The 24,655-nt window shown below is 36.8% G+C and overlaps 2 protein-coding genes across 2 annotated transcripts in view; both read left to right on the plus strand.

The window, feature by feature from the left end:
- The window catches only part of LOC106151531 (uncharacterized), a 36,521-nt gene extending 22,930 nt beyond the window's left edge, over positions 1–13,591 (plus strand). Inside the window, exons 5-7 of the mRNA XM_013524849.2 lie at positions 1,253–1,405; positions 9,346–9,585; positions 10,395–13,591. Coding sequence (XP_013380303.2) covers positions 1,253–1,405; positions 9,346–9,585; positions 10,395–10,738 — 737 coding nt within the window. The 3' untranslated portion in view covers positions 10,739–13,591. The remainder of the gene's footprint in view (positions 1–1,252; positions 1,406–9,345; positions 9,586–10,394) is intronic.
- A 7,236-nt stretch (positions 13,592–20,827) lies between these two features.
- LOC106151532 (uncharacterized) lies at positions 20,828–24,655 on the plus strand. The gene is made up of 2 exons (XM_013524851.3): positions 20,828–20,966; positions 21,754–24,655. The coding sequence occupies exon 2, from the start codon at positions 21,761–21,763 to the stop codon at positions 22,763–22,765; it is 1,005 nt and encodes a 334-aa protein (XP_013380305.1). The 5' UTR covers positions 20,828–20,966; positions 21,754–21,760; the 3' UTR covers positions 22,766–24,655.

Genomic DNA, 24,655 nt, shown 5'->3' on the forward strand with positions numbered 1-24,655 from the left:
TAGACCCCATTCTCACAGATTTTAGATCGATCTATCCCTGTGGGGAGTCTCACTAGATTACTGTCAGCTTAGCCAGCTTAAATATCTGTCCCGCCTACTAAAAGCTGTAAGGGGGTAATTAACTACTGTGCGCGCTCGGGTGACAGCAATTTAACGTAAACCCCCAGGGAGTTAGGTCGATCTAGATGGATCAATCTAAATCTATGGGAATGCACTCTTACAGAGAAGGGATTTATAACTTGTTCATCTGAACAGCTTCTGAAGCAGAGTTCCTCCCAGGCTTACATACTTGGAAAGAGAAAGAAATGGGACAGCCCCTGGAAGGCAAGAATATGAGACCTTGATATCTATGTAACCAAATACTCGCAAAGTAGCGACATTGATATGCCTTAAAGAAATAATGCATTGCAATATTATATCTCCATTTTGTAGCATAATTTGAAATGGGATGTGATTTGTGGAATAATGGAATTGAACCAAATTAAATCACTTTTCTCTTGGGATTGGTTTACTTTAATGCTTTGTGTTGCAAAAACAGAAAGAAAACTTTCAAAGATCCCAGTTCATCACAATATAACACTCTAACACTTTTGTTGTCCCTATTACAAACTGTGTTTCATTTCTGCCATATGTCTTTAAAATAAATTTACACAATCACGGTGCCTATCAATAATACATGCAGCCATTGTTCTCATTATACAAGATTACATCAATTTGTGATTCCCATCGCTTCCATTTGTCAATAAAGAGCGGCTTCTAAAGATCCAAGTGTGTGTCAACATATTGAGCACCTACTGTTGAGCATTGTATTGTCAGTGTATGACAGGTGCCTTGAAAGGTGATTATGTGCTCAGCATGCTTACATAAGAACAGATATATGGTGTCTGCATTTCTATCCAAGTGTGCAGTCTTGTTAATAAGCTAGAGGCTTTTGTTTTCTAATTATGGCTTTAAAAGGATTGCCACTGATCAGGTTAAAGAAAAAAACTTTTTAACATTCTGTGTTCCACATTATTATATATTTTAGTTACAACAAAATAATTTATATTGCTTTTCTTATATCTTTTCAACAGTCTTCAACCTAATAGAAGCAGAAGTCCTTTTATTGCAGAATTTTTTCATGGGTTTTTTATCCTACTGGCACACTTGGACAAATAAAATCATTTCGTTTTATTTATCCATTCGTCATATAACATTTATCTAATACATTACGAGAGTGATGTACTATTTAGAAAATCTCTCTGATTTGCAGATTACAAAGAGTATGACAGTTGCGGGGCCAATTTTCTGTGCGACAACAAAAAGTGCATTGATGTGGATCTCAAGTGCGATTCAACGGACCACTGCTTTGACAAGTCAGACGAGGCGGATGGCGGGTCATCAAAATGTGTCGACGACCCTGGAGGTAGGACAATATTTAACTTTGGAAAAACTGTTCAGTATGAGAGCATGCATATGTGGCTTGGTAAAAATATAGTATTTTATGGAAGTATGAGAGAGAGAGAGAGAGAGAGAGAGAGAGAGAAAGGGTGTTAAAGAAATTATTGAAGCAGATGTCTTGATATGCCTTAGGGGGCCTTAGGGGAGGAAATACAAGTAATTAGTCAGAATAATATTTTCATAGCTACTGGAAAAATCAGACATTAGAAATTATATAATAAGGTAATCAAATTGTTACAGTGACAGCTTCCTTTTGGGTCAATGGTGAAAGTGACTTTATTTGAGAATTCCCCATATGCTTCCACAATGGTTGTATTGACTGAGCACAGAGCACTTTACAAAGCCGCTGATTATTAGACAGTCTGTGAGGAGATAGATGCCCAGTTATTATAATCATGGAAGTTCGTCTCATAATTTCTAAATTGAAAGAGTGCAGCACTTACGGGATATGCCCCATATGTTGCCATATTGTGATAATTGGCCTGAAACTTGAAGGCAGTTTGCTGAATTTCTGTAAAAAGTGAAAGAAAATTGAAAACATCTACATGTTATGACAAATACTAAATTAGTGTAAACTAGATCCAGTAAACCCCAAAATGACATACATGTATACTAAACAACAAGTTGATGTATGCCAAAGTTCCTTAGTCTAAATGTGTAGGCATAAGGGAAAAGCATTTGTGCTAGTACTAAACAAATATATGAATAAATAGATAAAAATGAACATTGAAAGATATTTATGATCTTTATTTATCACAGCAGATTTTGCCCCCCCTCCCCCCCCCCCCCCCCTCAATGATGCAAATGCATTTTTACCAGTTAAATATATCAGGGATGCTAGTCTTCCGGTTTTTACCGGAATTCCGGTTTTTTGCGTCCAGTTATAAAATTTTCTGGTACTATATTTTGTTCCGGAATTCTCGTTTTTAACGTGGTCGCGGACTGGACGAACGATGCGTCAGAGGAACGTCGCATTTCAACCATTGCGACAGAGCTGCGTTTCAACACAATATCTAGTCACAACCGTAGCACGTGATTTATTTATGGCGCTTGATTGGTTGGAAATGTAGGCTTTAATGTCGGCACCCATGTGGAAAGTTTTGACACCGCGTGCGCGGAATTTTGAACTAAACCAAACTAAATGGATTTCGCGGAGAGGGGAACAGACGATATTAGAAACATCGACATTACTGTCAAAAATAGATTTAGTTGGAGTTGGCTGGAGGAAAAGGACAATAATGACGATTTTTTTCTACCTATGTTCGGAAGCGAAAGTCCCCCGGAGAAGCTTGGTGTGTATGGTGCAACGACGTGATCCGGTACGGAAGCAGTGGTAAAAAAGCTCTGAAAAACCATGCTAAAGCAACTAAGCATGCCAAAGCACGTAGTTGTTGCTTACGTGAGGGATCATTACTGTCTACTATGGGTGGTAGGTGTTTATGTACTGATGGCACTTCCATCTTGTCAATGTCAAGATTATCCTTGGAAACAACTGTTGAAAATTACCATGAAGTTGTGATGACATATATTGCAATATATTTATTAAATAAAATTTGAAATATAGTAATTGTTTCATAATCAATTTGTACCCCCCCCCCCCCCCCCCCCCCCCCCCCCCCCCCCCCCGGTCTTTGCCAAAAAAAAGTTCAGGTTTTCTTTCCGGACCCCACTAGCATCCCTGATATATAGCTATAAATGTAATATGTATACAAGGAAATGTATGGTTTTATGATGTATCTTGTAAACATTGCATTTAGAGGTAAGCTTGAACATGGTGTAGGATGTGCAGTACATTGTCTCATCCCTGAAGGCAGTTGATGCCTGGATAACTGGGTTTTGGTTGTTGGCCTTCTTCCTTTTGCCAAGGGTGGAAAAAGAACGTGCCATATGCTTCTCGACCTAATGGAGCACAAGATATTTTTGTCACAGCATGAAATACAGGCTTGTGGCCAGCAATTTTGAAGGATGGGCTGGGGGGGGGTCTTTTTCTGAAAAAAAGTGGACCTTTTTACCCCTTTCATTCAATGTGAAATCATGTAAAACCTGGAATAAATATTTGATTCAAAGTGAACCTATTCCTTCTTTCGAACCCCAAACCTTTTGTCTTCTACAAGCCTCTGACAAGCCTCTCTCTCTCTCTCTCTCTCTCTCTCTCTCTCTCTCTCTCTCACGCACACACACTTTTGTTTGTATCAGAAACATGCAGTGAATTCTTCACTTATACTTTCATTTACTTATATTTTAGGTGACATAATACATAATATCATATATTGCATTTGGCACTAAGTAGAAAATAATTTGGCGGCTATTGGATATACTGAGGAAGTGTACACAGTATATTTGGAGACTGTCTGTGTTGCTCTAGGCCTTTTCCTTTGGGGGGAGGGGGGCATGAGTGACATGGGACAAATATATTTGCAATGTCATAAGTAAAAAAATCAATATCTAACTCAAAGAGTATGTAGTCCATGCAAATAAAAGTGTATAGAATGCTACTGATGCCCAAGAATGGCTAATTTCTATCAGTATAATTTGTTTCTTTACTTAATAGCTGGCCCAATCTAAACCTAATTAAAATTAGGCTGCCCAGTGTACAGGTGTCCTTAAACTGAAGACTGTATAGCAAAAGTAAGCAGCTCAAAGATAAGAATATACTGTACTAAAAGTATATTTGGCCAAAATGATGTGCATTTCCATATTCCAATAATGGTTATATATATATATATATATATATATATATATATATATATATATATATATATATATATATATATATATATATATATAATACTTCCTTGATCTGCAACTATCAAAGATTTGGTTTATTTCATAATTACAGGACATGGTCTCATTCCAAGTTTTTATTTCTGTTATTTAAGAGTAATGTGGAATAGTATACATTTGGTGCTAGCTAGTGATAGTTCCCATAGGCCTGCCATTGATAAGTAGCAGTCTTAGCCAGGCAGCCAAATGTCTCCTTCAAAAGATGTGGACAATTAACAGTGAATTTGCAAAGAAAGATGGGGTCATCATTTAGCCATCTTCTGTTAAGTATCTCTTGCTCTCTATGGAGTTTTCATCTTGCATTGAGAACCCTAACATCAGGGGGACAAAGATCCTGAAAATAGACACACTTATTATCTGACTGGGTAGTATCTGATTTTTTACAGCTTTGAGGAAAATCGGGCATACATGTATTAACCATCTCTGCATTATTCTCTTATTAGTAAAGTTGGTAAGTATGAATCATTATTTTTTTCTGATAAATCTAAATAAATGGGAAACATCGAATTTCCCAATGTTGCAAACACTTCACCATGCCAACAATGTGTAATGCAAACTCTAATCACCATTCATTGACAGTTAACTCTCAGGCATTGTCAAGGTATAAAAAGAAAATAAAAGATGATGGACATCCCCCCCCCCCCCCCCCCCCCAATCACTGGCTTCATCAAAACCCCAAAAAAAGTCGCAGGCTGCAGGAAATCTGTCATTCATTGTTAGTATCAAATACTGATTATACATGCACTTTTTCATGGTTACTCAATGTAATGCAAACATCAATTGATGCTCACTGACAAACTAAAACCTTCTCCCAGCTGAACACAACATGGCATTAACTGTGTCTGCTTTATCTGCCATCAATCTCTTTTCAAGAGACAGTATCAATTAATTTTGCAGACTCAAGGAAATGGATAATAATGACCCTCAATTAAACGTGGAGACAAAGAAGAGCAGGGGAATTCTTGTTTCTCTTTAGTTGGATGCAAATTCAGAACATCTTTTTGATGGGTTATCGGTTGAATTGCTTGAAAGAAAGTTGGCAATTAATTTGATGTGTGCATTATTCTGAAAGAGTTAGGTTCGTTGTGAGGAAATTGAAGTTGTAAGACTACCCACTAAATTTTGGCCTATTTAAGATCATATTGATTCTGATATGGCTTCTTACATTCTCTTACAAGTTTTCGCTCAAAACAGCTCCAGAAAGTTGATGCTTTCATTTCACAACAATATATCCTAATGTGTTTGCCAAGAAATGAAAGAAAATTGTAACCCCCCCTGGAAAAACATTGATTTTGGGGGGGAGGAATTAAAACTTATTTTGTATTTGCATGAATTGTAGTGGCATTGGACATTTCAATATACTATGAAATACAACAGTATTGTTCCTTAATGGAACTTCTGTTTAAATTTTTGTAAGTAAATTTTGGAAATGTGCCATAATTGATATCAGAATGTATAAGAGAAAATATTTTATAGAAATAAACAAAAACACAATTGTATGCTGATTACTAAAACAAATCAATATGATCATTATAGGTTTATCTTCCAATATTTTACGTAAAAGCACTAGGTCTTGAATGCATATCTGTTAATCAAATTATGTTACTCTGTTTGAATTTTTTTTTAGAAAACAATGATAGTGATATAGACATGATACAAATATAATGATACATGTACTTAAGCCCTAATCATACAGTAAGCAAAAGGCTCAGTGTAAATGCCATTATGCTCAAAATATAGGTGGGCTCAGCTAATGGAAAAAGTTGAAGCGATCTGAGCTATGGACTGAGCTACTAGCAAACGGCTCACAGTGTGGGCATATTGCTCACAGTGTTTGCTATGGGCTCATATACTGGCATAACGCTCACAATGTCAGCTATGGGCCCAGATACTGGCATAATGCTCACAATGTCAGCTATGGGCCCAGATACTGGCATAATGCTCACAATGTCAGCTATGGGCCCAGATACTGGCATAATGCTCACAATGTCAGTTATAAGCCTAGATACTGGCATAATGCTCACAATGTCAGCTATGGGCCCAGATACTGGCATAATGCTCACAGTGTCAGCTATGGGCCCAGATACTGGCATAATGCTCATGATGTGCTGACACTTCAAGTCAATAGCTCAGCCTACATTGTATAAACCAGTGTGGGAGCCCATAGCTGCTGGCCTCACAAAGAAAAAGAGCTCATCCTGCGTGCAGTGGGCTATTGTTCGGGTGACCTGTGGAAGAGGTTATTGATTTGTGAAATGTAAGGAAATGATCTGCGACTGTAAAGTTACTCTCTGTCTCTGTCAGTCTTCCCGGGGGAATGTAGACTAAACCCCCGATAAAGCTTTGATATCAGCAATTAATTGACTTATCATGAGCAATGCCAAAGTTAGAGAAGTATTTTTATTTGTAATGGAAAAGATCGATCGCAAGGTTCCAGAGAATCAACAGTATATTGCATCCTTTTACAGTTGTTGCAATTTAAGTCTACTATAGTGCATATGATAACATTTATTTCTTGCAATCAGAAGTAGGCGGATTGTAGGATGAAAAATGGACTATTAAACAAGCAATATAAAATATAATGAATTATAGATAAAATGAATTAAGAAGTATTTTGTAGAAAGTTTTGAATGAAAGTTATGGGTAGTCAAGTATTTTGAATGCATTCTGTCTCATCCATCAGCAGAGATGAGAATCTTTCAATAAGTTGATTTTCCCTTCTTAAACAAAAAAAAATAATAATAATAATCTGTTGCTCTTGGCTAAATTTCCCCCTTTATTGTTATGTAAATAGCATATCTATTCTATATACATGTTTATTGCAGTGCCACTAATTTGTTTTAGTGTAGGTAAAGAGAGAAGGTTGGCAGATTTACACATACTGTTTTATTGCTATTTCCCAAATGTAACCACAAAGATGAGTTAGAATAACTGGTGATTGGAAGATAAGGAGCATATATACATTGTCACCCACTGTCTGTTAGATAACTGTTGATACACAGTATATCAAACAAAGAAAATCAATACCTTATTGGACAGATACTGGATCATAATACCACTGAGCCATTTCTTCCTACTTTTTTTATGACTTAAAAACATGCATTTTATTAAAAACTGTAACTTTCAAGTCACTTAAAAGTATGATACATTAGATAAATGCCCCCCCCCCCCCCCCCCAAAAAAAAAAAATATATATATATATAAACAATCTCATGTCCTGCTATTTTAAAATGGAGAAATCTTGGTAGTGCACTGGTTTAAGCCTTCTATCATACCATCAGCTCTAACTGTGCTGACAGCTACATCACGCACAATCAAATTAACGTGAACAGTAATTTTGCTAATCAGGCGAGAAAAAAACTGAGTCATCTCATCAGTGAGCAATTTCTGAGAAATTTGTGGTTTTGAATTACAAATTGGAGAACAGGGTGACATCATTTGCATGAGGAGCCCCAGAAGCTACTTAAACACTTGGTTGCCATGTAAACTACTTTAATTTGATGCAATTATTTCCGAAAACAACTAAAACATAGTACTAGTATAATGTTCAGATTACACTGTTTCTCAAAGGTAAGCCTGTAACAAAAGTAAATTACCACCATTTTTGCATTAGTTGTTTTGATAGCAGTAGCTGAATCAAACACAAGTGGATCCCGGATGAGCAAATGTCTTTGCATACACACACACACACACACACACACAGAGGGTTAACAATCCCACAATTCAGTTCAAAGGGTGGCTTATATCAAAGGAGAAAGATGGTTTTCTAAACATTGTGCAAGATATTTTATCACGTTTTTTTTTTTATAGATACACCAAATGTATAGCATATAGTGCCATCTTGCATAATAACAGAGTTGATCTGGACCTTGGGAAGTCTCTGTCATTCTTGAAGTTATGTTTCATTGTCATTGTAGTCAAAACATGGACAAATAAACTTTTCATAAACTTTTCATTTATTCAAGGGTGAAATGATTTTATTGCATGACAGAGACATTGTTTTGATAAGAAGAATATATCAGGTAACAAAAATCCTGTTCTCACTCTTACTTCTGCCCAAGGACCTTCTTGCTCACCTTATCTATGGCACTTTCATGTTGTCAAACACCAAATGAAGTTTGCAATGAATTCATAATGGGAATAGATCAATAGAATTCATAAAATATGGTCTCTTTTTAGCTGAGTTTGTGCTTTAATGATATCATCTGCCAGTGTTATGAATTCAAATACTTTCGTTAACCCTGAAGCGTGTTGAGCAAACATTTGTCATGAGTTTCAGTCTGATACTATTGATTGCAAAAGGAGTTTGTTTTAGTGCATTTTTCATACTCACTAGGTTAACTATTTTCATCAATGAAGAAGAAAATGAAAATGTGTCTCCTCCTGGGAACATGTAATTATAGCAATAACGAGTGAAATTTTACTGTTAATGTGATGAACAATGCAATTAGATTTGTTTGTTGCATGCATGTAACTGAATTGAGGAAATGCATTTAGTGGTCTGCATAAAGTGCTACTAGATTATTATTTTTTTTCATATTTGTCTTATAAATGTTTCTTACTGATTTTGAAATATTGAATGCAGATCTCTCATCTTATCTATGAGGACTTTTAAGGGCAGTCATCAGTTTGTCAAGATTAACAGTCAAAATTCTTGGCGGACACTTTCAAAGTGCAGTCTTCTTTTTCTGAACAAGAGATTCTTTTTATCCTGATTGTGTTGTAGATTCTAGGTCAAATTTTATACAGAGCAAGCCTTTCTTCTGATCAAAAAGGTGTTTCATTTGAAATCCCCCCCCCCCACCTCCCAAGTCAAGTACACTGTGCATTAAAAGTAATCTGTTAGTAAGTAGTGCTTCATTGGAAGTATGATTGTGGTAGTTGAGATCTGGTTCAATTGTATCTGATTGTGTTCACAACCAATTGTGTTTCTCTAAAGCACTAAGACTTGTCTGCTTAGGATTGTATTTTTATCATATAAGTATTTCTGAATAAAAGAAAAAATGGATTTTAATTTGAATGAAAATGTATTTATTTGCATGAAATTTTGACTAAAATCAAAAAAAACATATTGAAGTTTAACCAAGAGATATATTTAATCTATTCTGCTTAATTTTCCAGGAAGTTTGAGCATTTGGGAGCAGTTTCTATCTATGGGAGTGACCGCCGCAGTGGTCATTACAGTTGGCAGCCTTCTCGTCCTCATTCTATGCATTGTAGCGATCACGTGCTGCTGCTGCCGGAAAATGCGCAAGAAAAGGGAGGAAGACGAAGCCACGGTGACGTCAGCAACGGCTGTGACCAGAGGAGGGGGTCCACAGTTCCCAAGTAATCAACAACCCCAAATTATGATCACATATGGTTTGTGTTGCTTTTTGCTGCTTTCTTTTCATTTGCAAATGCTATAAATGTTGATGTGAGTTTTTGTTTTTGTTTTTTGAATAATAATTATAATAATGGCCATTCTCAGAATTTTTTGTTTTGCCGTTTTTGTGTAGATATTATGAATATGAAAGATAAACTGTGGATGGGATATCTGTGTATGTCCATAGTTTACATGTCGTACTTTGTTGCCCACCCTGATGATTTTAATTCTCTGCTGCTGTTGCAACTAATTACAAAGTGCAATAAGATTTTAGGATAACAACATTTCCTTTATACTGTGTAGAAAACTAATCCTGGGCCAGTATTTGTGTGTGAGTGCCATATATATGTGGTTTTGTTCCTCAAATTGAAGTGTAGAGGTCATTGCATTAATAATTCATCAGTTTTCCTATTCATTATGCATCTATATAGTTGAACTGGTTAAAAGACAATTTTAATGGTTTATACATTATTATTTGATTATTTGCACTAGAGCATTCAGTTGTATGACACACATTCACTTCTCTGATTTAGACCTAGTTACACCAAAATCATCAGTGTGACAATATATGTTACCAAGTTTTTTTTATTTCATTTTCCACAGAACTTTTTTTTGTAGACCAATGAATTCATATGAAATCAGTGAGATATTTATAAGTACAGTGTTTTCTTAAAATCACAATTTTCTACACTAAAAGCAGTTTTTGGCTTCCCTCCATAGATCTCAGCCTTGGGTTGATCATCATATACCAATCAAGGTAAGCTGCACATTTTATGTAGATTTTGCTCTTTCTCTTCCTCACTAGGTCCCAAGCCCGGGTTTGGTCCGGTTGCGCCAGCTCATCCCCACTTTGCTCAAGCTGGTGGATACCAGCCCATGCAAGCCACTCAGTGCGCCGCGCCAGGCATGTATCTCAACCAAACAGCCATGATGTACGCAGCGGCGGGGGCAACCAACTCGCCGTACCACAGGGACGGAGGTGCCTTTTCCAGTTCTCAAGATAGCTCCACTGGCTACTCATCGCAACCACCAGCGCGCACCCAACGTTCATATACCCCCACCAGTAGTAGGTCAAATCAATCGAATAGCCACAGCAGCGTAACGTATAGTAGTAATACAGATAAAGTGACCATGCCTGTACACTTATAGCACACTGAGCTCATTGATGTCTTTTAAATTCTTTGTTGTTTTTAATTTTTTCAATGCTCTGAAGATGCCATTGTATTGTAGTTTTACACACACAAATATATTCTCAGCTCATGAATTGATTGTTTTTTGCACTGAAGTAACCTAGTGGTATTTGAATATTTATCAATGTATGGAGAGAAAAGTTGAATCCTAAAATTACTGACAGTTTATAGTCATAATTTTATGGAAAGTAAAATGTATCCTTAAAAAATATTTGTGCAATAGCAATGATTTTATGGCAAAATACAGCATATTGACTTTGAATTATTTATTGTAGTTACTGGCACAGTTTGAAGTATGGTTCAGTTTTTTATTACCTCATGCCAGTATGGAAGATTTAATCTACTGTTCTAGTTTCACAGGTGATAGACAAACCTGCAGACTATTGAGTAAGTGAAAAGCTTTTTAAGAGTTTTGATTTTAAGTATATGTTTTTATCATATAGACAAGTATAGCTTTGAAAGGTTTGGGTGTTGAATGTTTGGCCAAACAGTTTGAAAAAGAAAAAGTTATTTAGTAATCCAGATCCGTTTGCACTTTTTCAGCAATTTGAGTGAATCGGCATTTTTAAAAAAAATTATTTGTCAATCAAACTCATTTATTTATTTGTTATTTTACTTTTATTTTTATAGTGTCAGTATTGTAAGTAGTCTGATAAGCAGGCTGCGACTTACCCAAATTGTGACTGAAAATCATAGTCTAAGGGTTAACTCAGAAGTCACTGTTGGTGAAAGTATCTGAACATTTTGTTGAAAATTAATAATTACTGTCCCATTTACTTTGAAGTCATGTTGTGTACCTTTTGTTATACATACAGACTGGGTATACTTCTCAGATTTCTTGAATTTTTCATCTGTTGGTAGTGTGGTTTCATTATTTATGAAGTGACAGAGTTGAGACACAGTAAGCCTTAAATATACTTGAATCTATACATATATATGTGTGTGTGTATCAGTTACTTCATCATGCAATAGAATTTAATGCAGTTGCACAGCTTGTTATTTGGGTCTTTTATTTTGGTCACTGACAGTAAATTTATAATCCTTATACTTTAGTCAATTTAATGATATACTTATGTACAGTACTTGTAAATCAACATTAGATGGCAGACAGAATATGTTGTTTGCACATCCTTACATTTTATAAAGCTGAAGCTTGTTTTGCGTATGATTTTAGCCAATTTTTTATATTAAGCTATTTTACAAGTTATTTGATGTCACCAAAATTAGAAATCATAAAAGAAGTGTTTATTCCAGTTACAAACTATAAGGTTATGTGCACCAGGGTGAATATGTATTCACATTCACTTTTGGTTAGCTTAAAATTGACCAGGTGACTTTCATCCAAATATAATTGTCTTATTGTTGTTTTTTACTATTTTGTTGTAAAGATTGATATGAAAGCTGTATATTTTTGTACATACCTGATGTAAGATCTCCTGTCAAAATAGAAGAGATCTTTTAAGAACAATGCCTGTGCAATATTGACATGTGCTTTTAATTAGTACTATGATAGTATCAGTCTAGACACCACCCTCAACACCACTGCATTAAATCCCTGTCACAATGCAACCCCAACACCACCTAATCACATACAACACAGCCCCAATACCACCCTATCACATACAATACAGCCCCAACACCACCTAATCACATACAACACAGCCCCAACACCACCTTATCACATACAACACAGTGCCAACATCACCTTATCACATACAACACAGCCCCAACACCACCCTATCACATACAACACAGCCCAACACCACCCTATCACATACAACACAGCCCCAACACCACCCTATCTCATACAACACAGCCCCAACACCACCTTATCACATACAACACAGCCCCAACACCACCTTATCACATACAACACAGTGCCAACATCACCTTATCACATACAACACAGCCCCAACACCACCCTATCACATACAACACAGCCCCAACACCACCCTTTCACATACAACACAGCCCCAACACCACCTTATCACATACAACACAGCCCCAACACCACCTTATCACATACAACACAGCGCCAACACCACCCTTTCACATATAACACAGCGCCAACACCACCCTTTCACATACAACACAGCCCCAACACCACCTTATCACATACAACACAGCGCCAACACCACCTTATCACATACAACACAGCGCCAACACCACCCTATCACATGCAACACAGCGCCAACACCACCCTTTCACATACATTGTACAATACATCACCTGTCTCTTCACAGCCCAAACACCACCCTTGCTATCCCTTCACATCCCAAACACCACTCTAGCTTTCCCTACTCATCCCAAACACCATCGTACCTATCCCTACACAGCCCCAACACTGCTCTATCCCTATGTAACCCCAAAACCACCCAATCACAACATTATTTCAACATCCCCAGCACTATCCTATCACAACAACACTCACAACTTCAGATTAACACCACTGCAATAAAACACCCCTATCACCACACCAATCCAATACCAGTTCAGCTCAGTCTAAATGCCACACTAGACCCCCCCTGCCCTGTCCCAATTCTACTCTGGCACCTTCCCATGTTCACCATTACTGCACCTGATTTAATCTAGGTGTTATAAATAAAAAGCTAATGTAATATGATGTATGATATAACCAACACATGAACCATGAACTCTGGTTATTACCCTCGAGCGAGTTTGACTATTCGCAAAATTTTGCTCTCACTGTTATAAACAATACAGATCCCAGTCATTTTTAAGGTCTTTATCAAAATATATTTGTAGATCTAGCTGTTGTGTATATTTGAAATAAAGTTGTGTATGATATGGATATTACCAGGTTTTTTTTAAGTAAGTCTATCCAGAAGCAGCAAAAACATTATGATTCACATGCATGCAACCGCCGTGCACAATTGATTACAAAGTCGACAGCAAAATTACAGCAGCTGTTGTCAGCTGTGCATGATAGACTAGAGCTTGTTGAACTGAGGTAATCATGCCATATGAGGGACCAAGTCAAGAGACATAACTCCATCTAATAAATTCACTTATCCTTTATCAAGAACGTGTCCCTCAGAACAATTTTCCTAAGGTCAGGGGCGGATTGAGGCCGTCTTCTGAGTTTTCCGGAAGACGATCAGAATTCCATTGTTTCATTGACGATCAAGTTCACATTGACGGGTATCTATTTTTTTCTGTCGGAAGAGGGTAAAAAAATGGAGGATAGATCAAAAAAGATAATTTGGAAGACTGTCAGAAAATATCTCTGAATCCGTCCCTGCAGGTAGCAGCTTAATCTTACATGTATGAATGTCGTTTAACCTGTGTCTGAGCATAGTTTGAGCCAATTAAAGGTATCCGAGTTATGGGAGTCAACTTTTTTTCCTGCGAGTTGAAGAAGCAGGTAACTTGCTGCCGAATTTTATCATTTTTCTTGCCTGCTTGATGGCTGAAAGGGGTTAGCCTTGGCAACAAAGTGTCATTTTGATCTGACGATGAGTGCGGAATTCAGATTTTCAATGGAGGGGCATTGGGAGGTATGCTGGGAAACCACTTTGGAAGCTTGTAGCAGTTAAGTAATTTTAGTTGAATAAAATCTAATTCAATAAAATGGGATCAGTCGGTCTACTGTCTGGGGTAATTAACAAGAAGTAATTAAGTCTGGTCATGCATCCAATGAGATCCTGGTTTATTACAGGACCGTATCATGGTCATTGGGTCAACCGAGTACATATCTTTTGTAATTATCTCACCCAGTCTTCGCCGACAATAGATTGTGTTGCGTATGAGGTATTACTCCATAGTCCAAGAAGTGAATTATTTCAGTACATATATAGTTTTATGTCGTATGCACTAATTTATTATTGAGGACTGCAATGGGAGGATCAGATAGGGAAACAAGGGACACGTCCTTCCCTAGGTTTCTGAGGTACCCCTCCCCACCCCCCTTCCCCAAGAAGAAAATTGGGCGAAACCAAGCCATTTTTCCAACCCTGATCCCTTGCGCATTATGGTTAAGTGGTCCCTATTTGCTGTTTTATATTTAACACGCGAATCGAGGCGAAGTCCGCCCCCTTCTCACCACCCCCCCCCCCACCAGCCCCCGCCCTCCGACATCCACCGACATACCAAGATCTTGGGTCAGCCAGTGAATTGATCAGTGAAGCAGTGCATTAATTACAACCCAACAATGAGTTTTATGTACTTGTAATATGCCACGCTGTTCTCTGCGGACAAAATGATTGCATTGTCGTGCGTTCAAAATGAATTTTTTTTATTAAATAGAGATTAACAAATACATGTACACCTACTCCTAGTTGTATGGAGCCTGGGTCCTCAGAGGTACGTTGAATTACTGTAATTTGCGTAGAATTATTCTACGGATCCAGAGCTATTCACTGACAGTCTTCCAAATTATCTTTGTTAATTCATCCTCCAATTTTGACCGTCTTCCAACAGAAAAAATTAGATACCCGTCAATGTAAACTTGAAAATCTGACCGTCTTCCGGAAGACCCAGAAGACGGCCTAAATCCGCCCCAATATCAATATCATGGTTGCTTTCACGTTAAATTACATGTACTATCACGCAGAAGCGGGACAGTTGTACCCGTTGATATTAGGGCATTCTGAAAGATTATGTAAAACTTAAGTGTGTGCCATACAATATTTTTGAAACAAACTACTATCTCACCCTGTGGCCAGAGAGCAGATTTGCATCTCCAACTGTCCATGTAAATTATCAGAAAACTTTGGCTGAATGACACTAAACTGCTTTTATCCCTTTACAAATATTTTTTCTTTATTTGTGGATATTACTTTTTAGCACCACTGTAGCTATATATAGCCTAGAGTAAAAACGCTTCATGAAGTGGTCCCCGATCGCATCCTTCACCCTTTTTAAAATTTTAAATTGAAGAAACCGTTATGACATTTGCTGTTGGTAGCATTAAGGAGCGCCAACCCAACCCACACATTTGAGGAGGGTCCAATTTTGACATTTGTCTGTTAATGATCCCCGTCCTCTCATTATTATATGGATGTTCCAAAGTTCTATTTTGTAGCATTCTAACCAAATCTGTAACAATTACATAATAAGAATCGCAAAGCTGTTTTATTATTTATCCGTTATATTGTGATAAGCAGGAATTGGGTTTGTACAACGCAACGGCATTGCGTAAATTCGTTCACATTCTGTACGTCAAATGACAGCACGTCACAAGCGAGGCGAGCCATCGTCAACATAATTTACCAGCGTCAAGAGAACATCTCAATTGAAGGTCTTCAATATTTCAGTGGCGATTTCTCATTAAACTTCGAAGAACACGCAGAATATGCGTCAGCTGTGACTGTGTCAATTGGTCACTGGAATCCAAACACGTGGCTTTCATTCATTTTCCATTTAATTCCTGAAATCAAATTCTTACTACCTACTTTGCACGTACACTTGTCTAAGTTACAGGCATATAGCCAACAGTGGCAACGGTTTCAACGGTGGGAGTTTCTTTTTCTTAATAGGTGGACCTTTTTTACCCTCTAAGTTGACCCAACTTGAGAAATGGCATAGAACCTAAATCAAATTTTGATTAAGAGTGGACCTTATCTGGACCTTGTCGAACCCTCTGACCCTCATCCAACGAACCTGTCTTAAAATGAACTTAAATATAAACTCAGTTTTCATGTACGTAATAATCAGCATATAAAATCAGCATATAACGTTTGTCTCAGATTCAAATTATATTACGAGATGAAAATGATATGGTACTAATGTAACTAGACTAATGAAATTTTTATACCCAAACCTTCCTTTGAGCTATATGATATTATGAAATATTCAACAGGCTGGGCATATTTTACAGTATGTGGTTGTTGCTGCAATTGTAAAGGAGCGGTGGCAAATTAATATATAAACATTTCTCTGAATAAAGTTTTATAGTATGACGTACTTTATTATGGAAGAAAGACACGGCAAGAATATCAGGCATTAAGAGCGACATAGAAATATTATATAATCGCAAATGATAGTCATTTTCATTCATGGTAGATATTAGATATGAAGATATAGAAAATGTTACATAATATAAAATGGGCGCGCGTTTTACTTTTCTGGTTTTATAGTTCAGCAATACAGATCGTAAAGGCATATCTTCCAGGTTTGCTCTTTCGCCGCCATAATCATCACTATAAGTACGAGAACCTATTCGACAAGGAGCTTTAGTTATGACATACAGCCTTTTGTTCAAGAAATATGGCCGCAATAATGATAGCACTATAGAAAAAGAAAGGAGTGAGGATGATATTGTAGCCTTCTATAGCTACATAGTGTCGCACAATTTATATTGATACATCACTGAAACTGAAAATGACAATTTTATTATCTGCGAAACTCGTCTGACATCCTCATAGAAATTGATGATATTAAAGACAATTCTCTCAAATATTGCATAATAATAATTTTTTTTATGTGTTGGACATCAGTGGTTTTATAAATACTTATTATGATAACCCCACTAAAGATTAATATGATTATTAATTTCCATTGATTGTTAAAACTTTTAAACTTAATAACAATCATCTAGGTACTACAATGGAAATATAGAGGGTGGCTAACAAAAGCGATATTTATTTACTAATTTCGAAGTTGAATAACGTCAACAGTTCACAAGTTTTTGGAATGAAATTTAGTACAGATTTTTAACGTTGGCCATGAAGCCTTGGAATTTTTGAGTATAAAAGTGAAACAGTTTTGATATTATCATCAAATCAAAAACACATATTGGAAAAATTCCACGACAGAGACAAAGACACCTGCCAGAAGTCACATAGGCCGGCATGGAATTTTGTTTGTTTGTTTGTTTGTTTGTTTGTTTGTTTTTGCCAACAAAAAGAAAGGTAGAGTCATAAGTTTTTCAGCAGTCATCAAAAACATCATTTTCCTAAGATATTCCAAATTTCATGGCAATATCTTCAATACTGTTGAAGTTATTAAACTAACACCCAATATGTAACATTTTCCAGGGGATAATACTGATATATACATGTTTTTGAGTGTATTTTTAAAGTAGAATTGTAACCCCTGTTGTCAGCTTTATTGCCTTCTTCAATATACTGTTTGTGCCACATCTTCATTCAATATACTGTTTTACATGTCGACTTTATCATGCAATTTGTTTCTTTTAATATGCCAATATATATTTAATGATTGGCAACAGACGACAGCTGTACCATCAACTTTCTGTGCTACAATAGGGCCGTAGGCTGGGAAAATGCTGCGAGGGGGAGGCTGTTTGTGCTGGTAGTTTGTGTACAACCGTTGTTGTTGTTTGTCTGTAGTACTTATTTAAACACCGACTGGAGGAAAGGTAAAATACTTCAGATGGACTGGGAGAATGTGAAAGGCTAACACTCATTAAAGATCCCGTTTTTTTAGAGAAGATTGCGGGGAGAGGAGATGGGCGGAGAGAGGGGGCAATTGCCTCCCTGCCACAATTCCACCAGACCCTTTACACCCGAAACCAACGGTTCTGTACATTGTATATATATATATATATATATATATATATATATATATATATACGGTAGTCTGGTCTACTTGGAGTGAAGGAGTTACCGCAGTATGTGCAGCACCACTGATTCAAATACAAGAACATAATTCAACACCCACATTACAGTGTAGTCTCTAGCAAGATGTGATGACTTGGAAGTATCGGAACATTTTCCACCTAACTTTTTTTCCGTGAATTCTGCTCTCTGTTTAGAAAATTGTCTTTAAATGACCTTCAAATAAACAGCAAAGTACCATGAACTTCCTGAATTCCAAATGGCAAAATGGAGCATTTGTGTTAGGTTTGCAAATGATAAAACAAACGTCACATTAATATTACAGACATATATTAACCCTGCGTTAATAAAAAATCTATTACAGCGAACACATACAATGTAATTTGAACAAATGTATGAAATGGTGTGTTAAACAAAAGTGGTGTGCCCATATTTACACAGAATCTGATAGAGTTTTCGGTTGAAACACCAGCATCATAAGACTTCGTGTAGGCCGCTGTCTTGATTTGTGTTTCACTACAACACAACGTCACCATTTCGGCAGTTTTGGTTAAAACATGTAGTACAGTTTTGTTTTTTTTTTAGGAAATTCAATTTAGTGGGAAAATACCTGAAATCAATTTGTACATATCATTTTTTTCTTTTTTCTCTCCACATATTCTAACTCAGTCACCGAATATCCAAGATTGTTACCAAATGGTTGGCAAACTATAGTAAGCGTTAAATGATTTACCAAATTTCAAAGGGGAGAAACTGTCCATGTTAACAGACCGTAACTCGAAGCAAAACCCGGTTTACAAAGGTGCCTCAAATGCTACCCTGTACCAGGGTCACAGATTGATTTTTCACTACATATTCACAGATATGTCTCTGGTTAAATTGTTGCTATTCTCTGTACTGTGAAGATGTCCATGTATTAAAGGGATAATAACTCTTCGTTTTGGCCAAAAAATGAATTTTCCTGGAGTAAACAACAATTTCCCCAAACTTAGCAATGGTTAATGAATCCATTTTTACATTCAAAGTAAGTCCCTTTTTTTTCTAAAAATAAAAAAGTTTTTTTTTTGTTGTTGTTGTTAAAATCTCTTAAGAGGTTACAACAGAGTATAGCCATCAGTGGAGGTCACGTGGTCTGAAGACAAGCTTAGATATCAGAATAATAGCTATAACTGCTGTTTTTGTCGTTAAACAGAATACATAATATTTCTATGAGTTATTCACAATGTTTTATTGTGAAATATAGACCTCATACGAAGAGTTATTATCCCTTTAATAACTGTGGCTCTGGTAGAGAATACTGAAATGCAGTGCTACACGTTGTCGCATCTCTCGCCCGTATAGCAATTAAAAAACTCTTACCATGATTTACATGGTGTAAACAACCTTATTGAATGACAGTGACAAACATGAAAATTTAATTTAACATGAAAATTTTAGTGGCGCAGTTGATTGCAACAAACAATTTATACAAACCTAGAGAAAGATGAGGATATCATCGTTTCATGCTCATATAGATGTAGGCCTACAGTAGGCTATATGTCTAGATCTCTGGCTCGTTTTTAGCGGTAGATTGAAATTACATTAACCATCGAGATTTATTCAGTTATTCTGTCCACTGGCCTTTTAGGTTAAACTGATGATTTTGTAGCAGAATTATAATGAAATACAAACAACATTTGAAACCTTAACTGTGACAGAATCAGTATTAAAGGGATATATTATCAGGGTATCAGGGTATCAGGGTATCAGATATATTATTTGGGTCTTCCAGAAGACGGTCAGATTTTCAAGTTTACATTAAAGGGTATCTTATTTTTTCTGTTGGAAGACGGTCAAAATTGGAGGATAGATCAATAAAGATAATTTGGAAGACTGTCAGAAAATAGCTCTGGATCCGCTCCTCATATAAATCATGGGAATGGGGACATGGATGCGCTAAATTGTTGAGTACCCTCTAAAATCAAACCATAAATGCACATACGGATTGGACATGCAGTAACAAGTGATCACCTTACACGTGCATGAGTAAGTCATAAAGATGGCCCCAAAATTGTAAAACGAGTAAAAATAGTAACGGAGTTAAAGGTAGGCCTAATTTGTAGTTTTAACCCGATTGTCGAAGTCGTTACAGTAAAGATAAGTATACTTCACCCGCATTCTCATTATAAAGCACTAATTGTTTTCGTGTGGTGCTGTTGGATTTACTTCGTGAACATCATCACAATTTCTATATTGCAATAAATCTAATACATCTAAATTCACTGATCAGCTGGATATACCCGTAAACAACCGCGGTGCCATGAACAGCCTTAGTGCCGTAAACAGCCTCAGTGCCGTAAACAACCGCAGTGCCGTAAGCAGAAGCCACACTCCTACGCATCGCACGCTGTGTCTTGAACCGTTTCCCGCTAATATTGAAATGCTTGCGTAAATCCTTGCCTTCGCCAGGTGGCTCTGCCTGTCACTGGACGCGAAAGCCTACGCACGTGCTGTTGAAGTCGGCTTAAATATTTTAGCACAGTTTCCTAACGAATCCACCCGCATTTCGGGCTGCTATTTAAACTTGAAGCGCGTTGTGCTTTGCTGAGACCATTATTAAAGCAGACGTACGACAAAGATCTGGACAAGAAACCAAGATAACCAAAGGTAAATAACAATGAGATTAAGAAAATGTATTCCGTTGTGTGCAACCAACTGGTTATGATTTATGATAGTAATGATAGTAATATTAGTAATATGTACGAAGTACAAACAATGCAGCAGAATCATGCGACCAGTCAATAGGAATGCCTTGCGTCGTTTACATCCATTTTGCTAGGTTAGAATTGCTGCTTATGGAAGGTAAGAATATACATGTGGCTACATTATTAATTGCGCTTGGCTGTTTGAAACGTTCATTTGATTAAAATCCTCTTACATGACGTGCTCCATGATGTTTCAAATCTGGAATTTTTTTAAAGACTGCGCGTGGTTTTGTGTTTTTTTTAATTACTTTAACTTTATACTTCACAATAAATATATTTTAAACATCTCATAGACATAATGAATTCTATTTTATCACCAAAACGGCGGTTGTCGCAATTATTCTGGATTCTGTGCTTGCCGTCGGACCTTGTGGTTTTCCCTTTAACTGAACTGTCCGTACTGAAAGGGGGTATAATAAAAGACTGAAGTTTGACCCAGAAGAGATGAAAATTCCTTAAAGTGCACAGTGTTGTCCAAAACGTTCTTCTATCCCCCCCCTTTCCAGGGTTTGACATAAAGGCACTTGATGCGTCAGTGTGCTTAAACTTGAAAAGTAAGAACAGAATGAAAAAATAAATATTCCAAAAGCAAGCATCCAGTTGAAATCTTTTACTGAAAAAAATGCTAAGTTTAAAAATAATTCATATGAAAATGATATTTAAGATCTTAAAATTATTCTCTGTTTCAGTGTCAGCATGGAAAGTCAGAACATAATGAACGGCTGTTATGAGCAAAACCAGTTATCGGAGGGTAACGAGCACGTGTTAGTCACAGGGGGCGCTGGTTACCTTGGCTCAAGTGTGGTGCCTCTCTTGCTGGAAAGTGGCTACAAAGTCACTGTATATGACATCTGCTGGTGGGGAATTACGCCCCTTTTGACCTGGGCAGGCCACAAGAACCTGAACATCATCCAAGGCGATATCAGAGATAAAACACAGCTTGCCAAAGCCATGCAGAATGTAGACGCCATCATCCATCTGGCTGCTGTCGTAGGTTACCCGGCCTGCGACAAAGACCCCGATTTGGCTGAAGAAATCAATGTTGGGGGCACGGAAATCCTCGCCTCCCTTCTTCAGCCCCATCAGAAACTTGTCTATGCTTCCACTGGCTCGTGCTACGGAGCTGTTGAAGGGGTGTGTTCAGAGACCACGCCCATCTCTCCGCTTACCCATTATGGCAGTACTAAGGCAAGTGCTGAGAAAATCATCGTCGGTGCCGGTGGAGTGGGCCTCCGTCTCGCCACAGTGTTTGGACTATCTTCAAGGCTTCGCCTTGACCTCCTTATCAATGACCTAACAGACAAAGCATTTGTCCATGGCAAATTCGACCTCTATGAGAGCCATTTTCGTCGCACGTTCCTCCACGTGAAAGACGCGGCCCGTGCTTTTGTGTTTGCCATAGAGAACTATGAGAAAATGTCAGGCAGGGCATTCAACGTAGGAGACGAGTGCATGAACCTGACCAAGCTTCAGGTAGCCAAGCATATTCAGCGGCACATGCCGTCGATCGTCATCAACGATTCCACTGTTGGCACAGACAAGGACAAAAGAGACTATGAGGTTTCTTACGCTAAAATTCGCAACTTGGGCTTCCGTACCAGTATACCTGTTGACGATGGCATTGTGGAAATGTTGAAAATCCTCCCTTGCCTAACTGCCGAAGAGCGCACCAAGGCACGTAATATACAACCCATTGCTTGAATATCGACAAATTTCTAAGTACCACTGCCGATAACTTTATTGTTACATTTATTATGGTAATAAGCATAATATGATATCATTATATGATAGTATGACATGAGCTAAATAAGTAAAAAAATGTTCACGCTGATAACACATTTGGGCAGCAAGAGACAATGGCTGATCTGGGAGAGTGCACAGCAGGTATGTGTTCTTTCCTTCTCTTCTGAGGTACCCCCTGACCCTCTTCCCAAAATGAAAGAATAAGAAAAATTAACAAATGAAACAAGCAAATTTTCAATCCCTGTGCTCTTCATAATATGGTAAAGTTACATATGTCAACTGTCATATTTGCCGAGAAAAGAAGGCAATTGGTATCCTTGTGTCACCCCCCCCCCCGTCTCCTTTGTATATCAGGGATCCGTGACTACAATACAATACGTTAACGTGTCAGTGAATCACAATTCCGACATCTGGGCAGACCTGCCTATTATATTTATATTGTGAGCATATTCTACATAGGGGATTTATATGACAGTTGTGTGAATCATCATCTGAAGATTGTCTGTCTATTGTTTTACCAAAGATGTTCATCAAAAATACAAACTATTTATTTTAGGTACAGATTACTTTTAAGATGGTTGTGTTATTATGATATTTATTATTATGTTTTAATTAGAGAAAATTTATTTTTCTCTTGAAAACAGATTATATGAAAGACAAATTTGTTAAGTTTTAAATGATGAACGATATTAGTGAAGGTTATCTGTTAAAATTTTATCTGCTTCACGACCTTTTTAACTTAGTGAAACATTTTTGAAATTGTTTCAAAGAGAAAGTGATAATGGACTTGATTCTTATTTACTAAATTTGACTTAACTTAGAGTTTGCATATAGACATATTTATTTATAACTGAATTCTATATTTTTGTTGTGTTTCAAAAGTTTATTGTGCACTATACATTATATATTTATATACATAAAATGACTGTGACTAGATTTTTTTCCAGTGGCGGCATTTACCTCTCTGGGATATCTTTGATAATTTTTTGACAAGGGTGCTCTTAAGGAAATGCCCACCTAGAAAAAAAGAAGCAGGGATGGGAATATTTATCATTTACTCTTTTTCTCTCTCTCAGAAAAAAAGGGAACAACGCTTAAAATGTACATACCAATGGACATATGTATGAAACTTTTTTTCTTGCCAGTTGTCTTTATGCTCTTGGTTAATATCAATTCATGACAAATTAGTAATTCAGTGATAGGCTCTCAAAAGATGCACTGTTTGTTAATATCAAAGTGTGAAATCTATTTGAAGATTTATTTGAAGAAGGAAAAGAAAACTTTCAAATATCATTCCTTTTAGACAGTATTTAAAAGAGACTGCTACATAAATATGTGCGGCTATTGCCTAACCTTGACTAAAAAATTGTGGATAGTATTTGTAGATCTATATAAGTATTTATGCATATCAAAAGGTGCAGATTCCATTATATACTTATTATATATATTAAAAGCAGAGGGTTTTCTCTACTTTGTGTTTAGTTATAATTATTTCTTAACTTTATTTACAGTTGTTGTTATGTCACAATGTAAACAATTATATCGTATGTATTAGGGGTAGGTAGCACAACTGTTTAGAAAACAGTGAAATACAAAATATATTGCATTTTGTTGATACATTCAAGTGAATTTTTAAATCTTGCAAACTTTGTAAATATATTTAAGTAGAAGATTAAGAATCAAGAGACCATAATGAGGAAAGTTAAACTATGTATAATTAACGAAGAAAACTACTGTACTCCAGCAAACGCGTTCTTGGCAATTATCTATCTTCAACATTCTCTCAAGGGTTTACACACTGGTTTGATATTTAAAGCAGCAAAAGGAAATAAAATTGCTTTCACCGAG

The sequence above is a fragment of the Lingula anatina genome, chromosome 4 (genome assembly GCF_051362555.1).
Source record: "Lingula anatina isolate TDL-2025a chromosome 4, LinAna3.0, whole genome shotgun sequence".
Taxonomy (NCBI): domain Eukaryota; kingdom Metazoa; phylum Brachiopoda; class Lingulata; order Lingulida; family Lingulidae; genus Lingula; species Lingula anatina.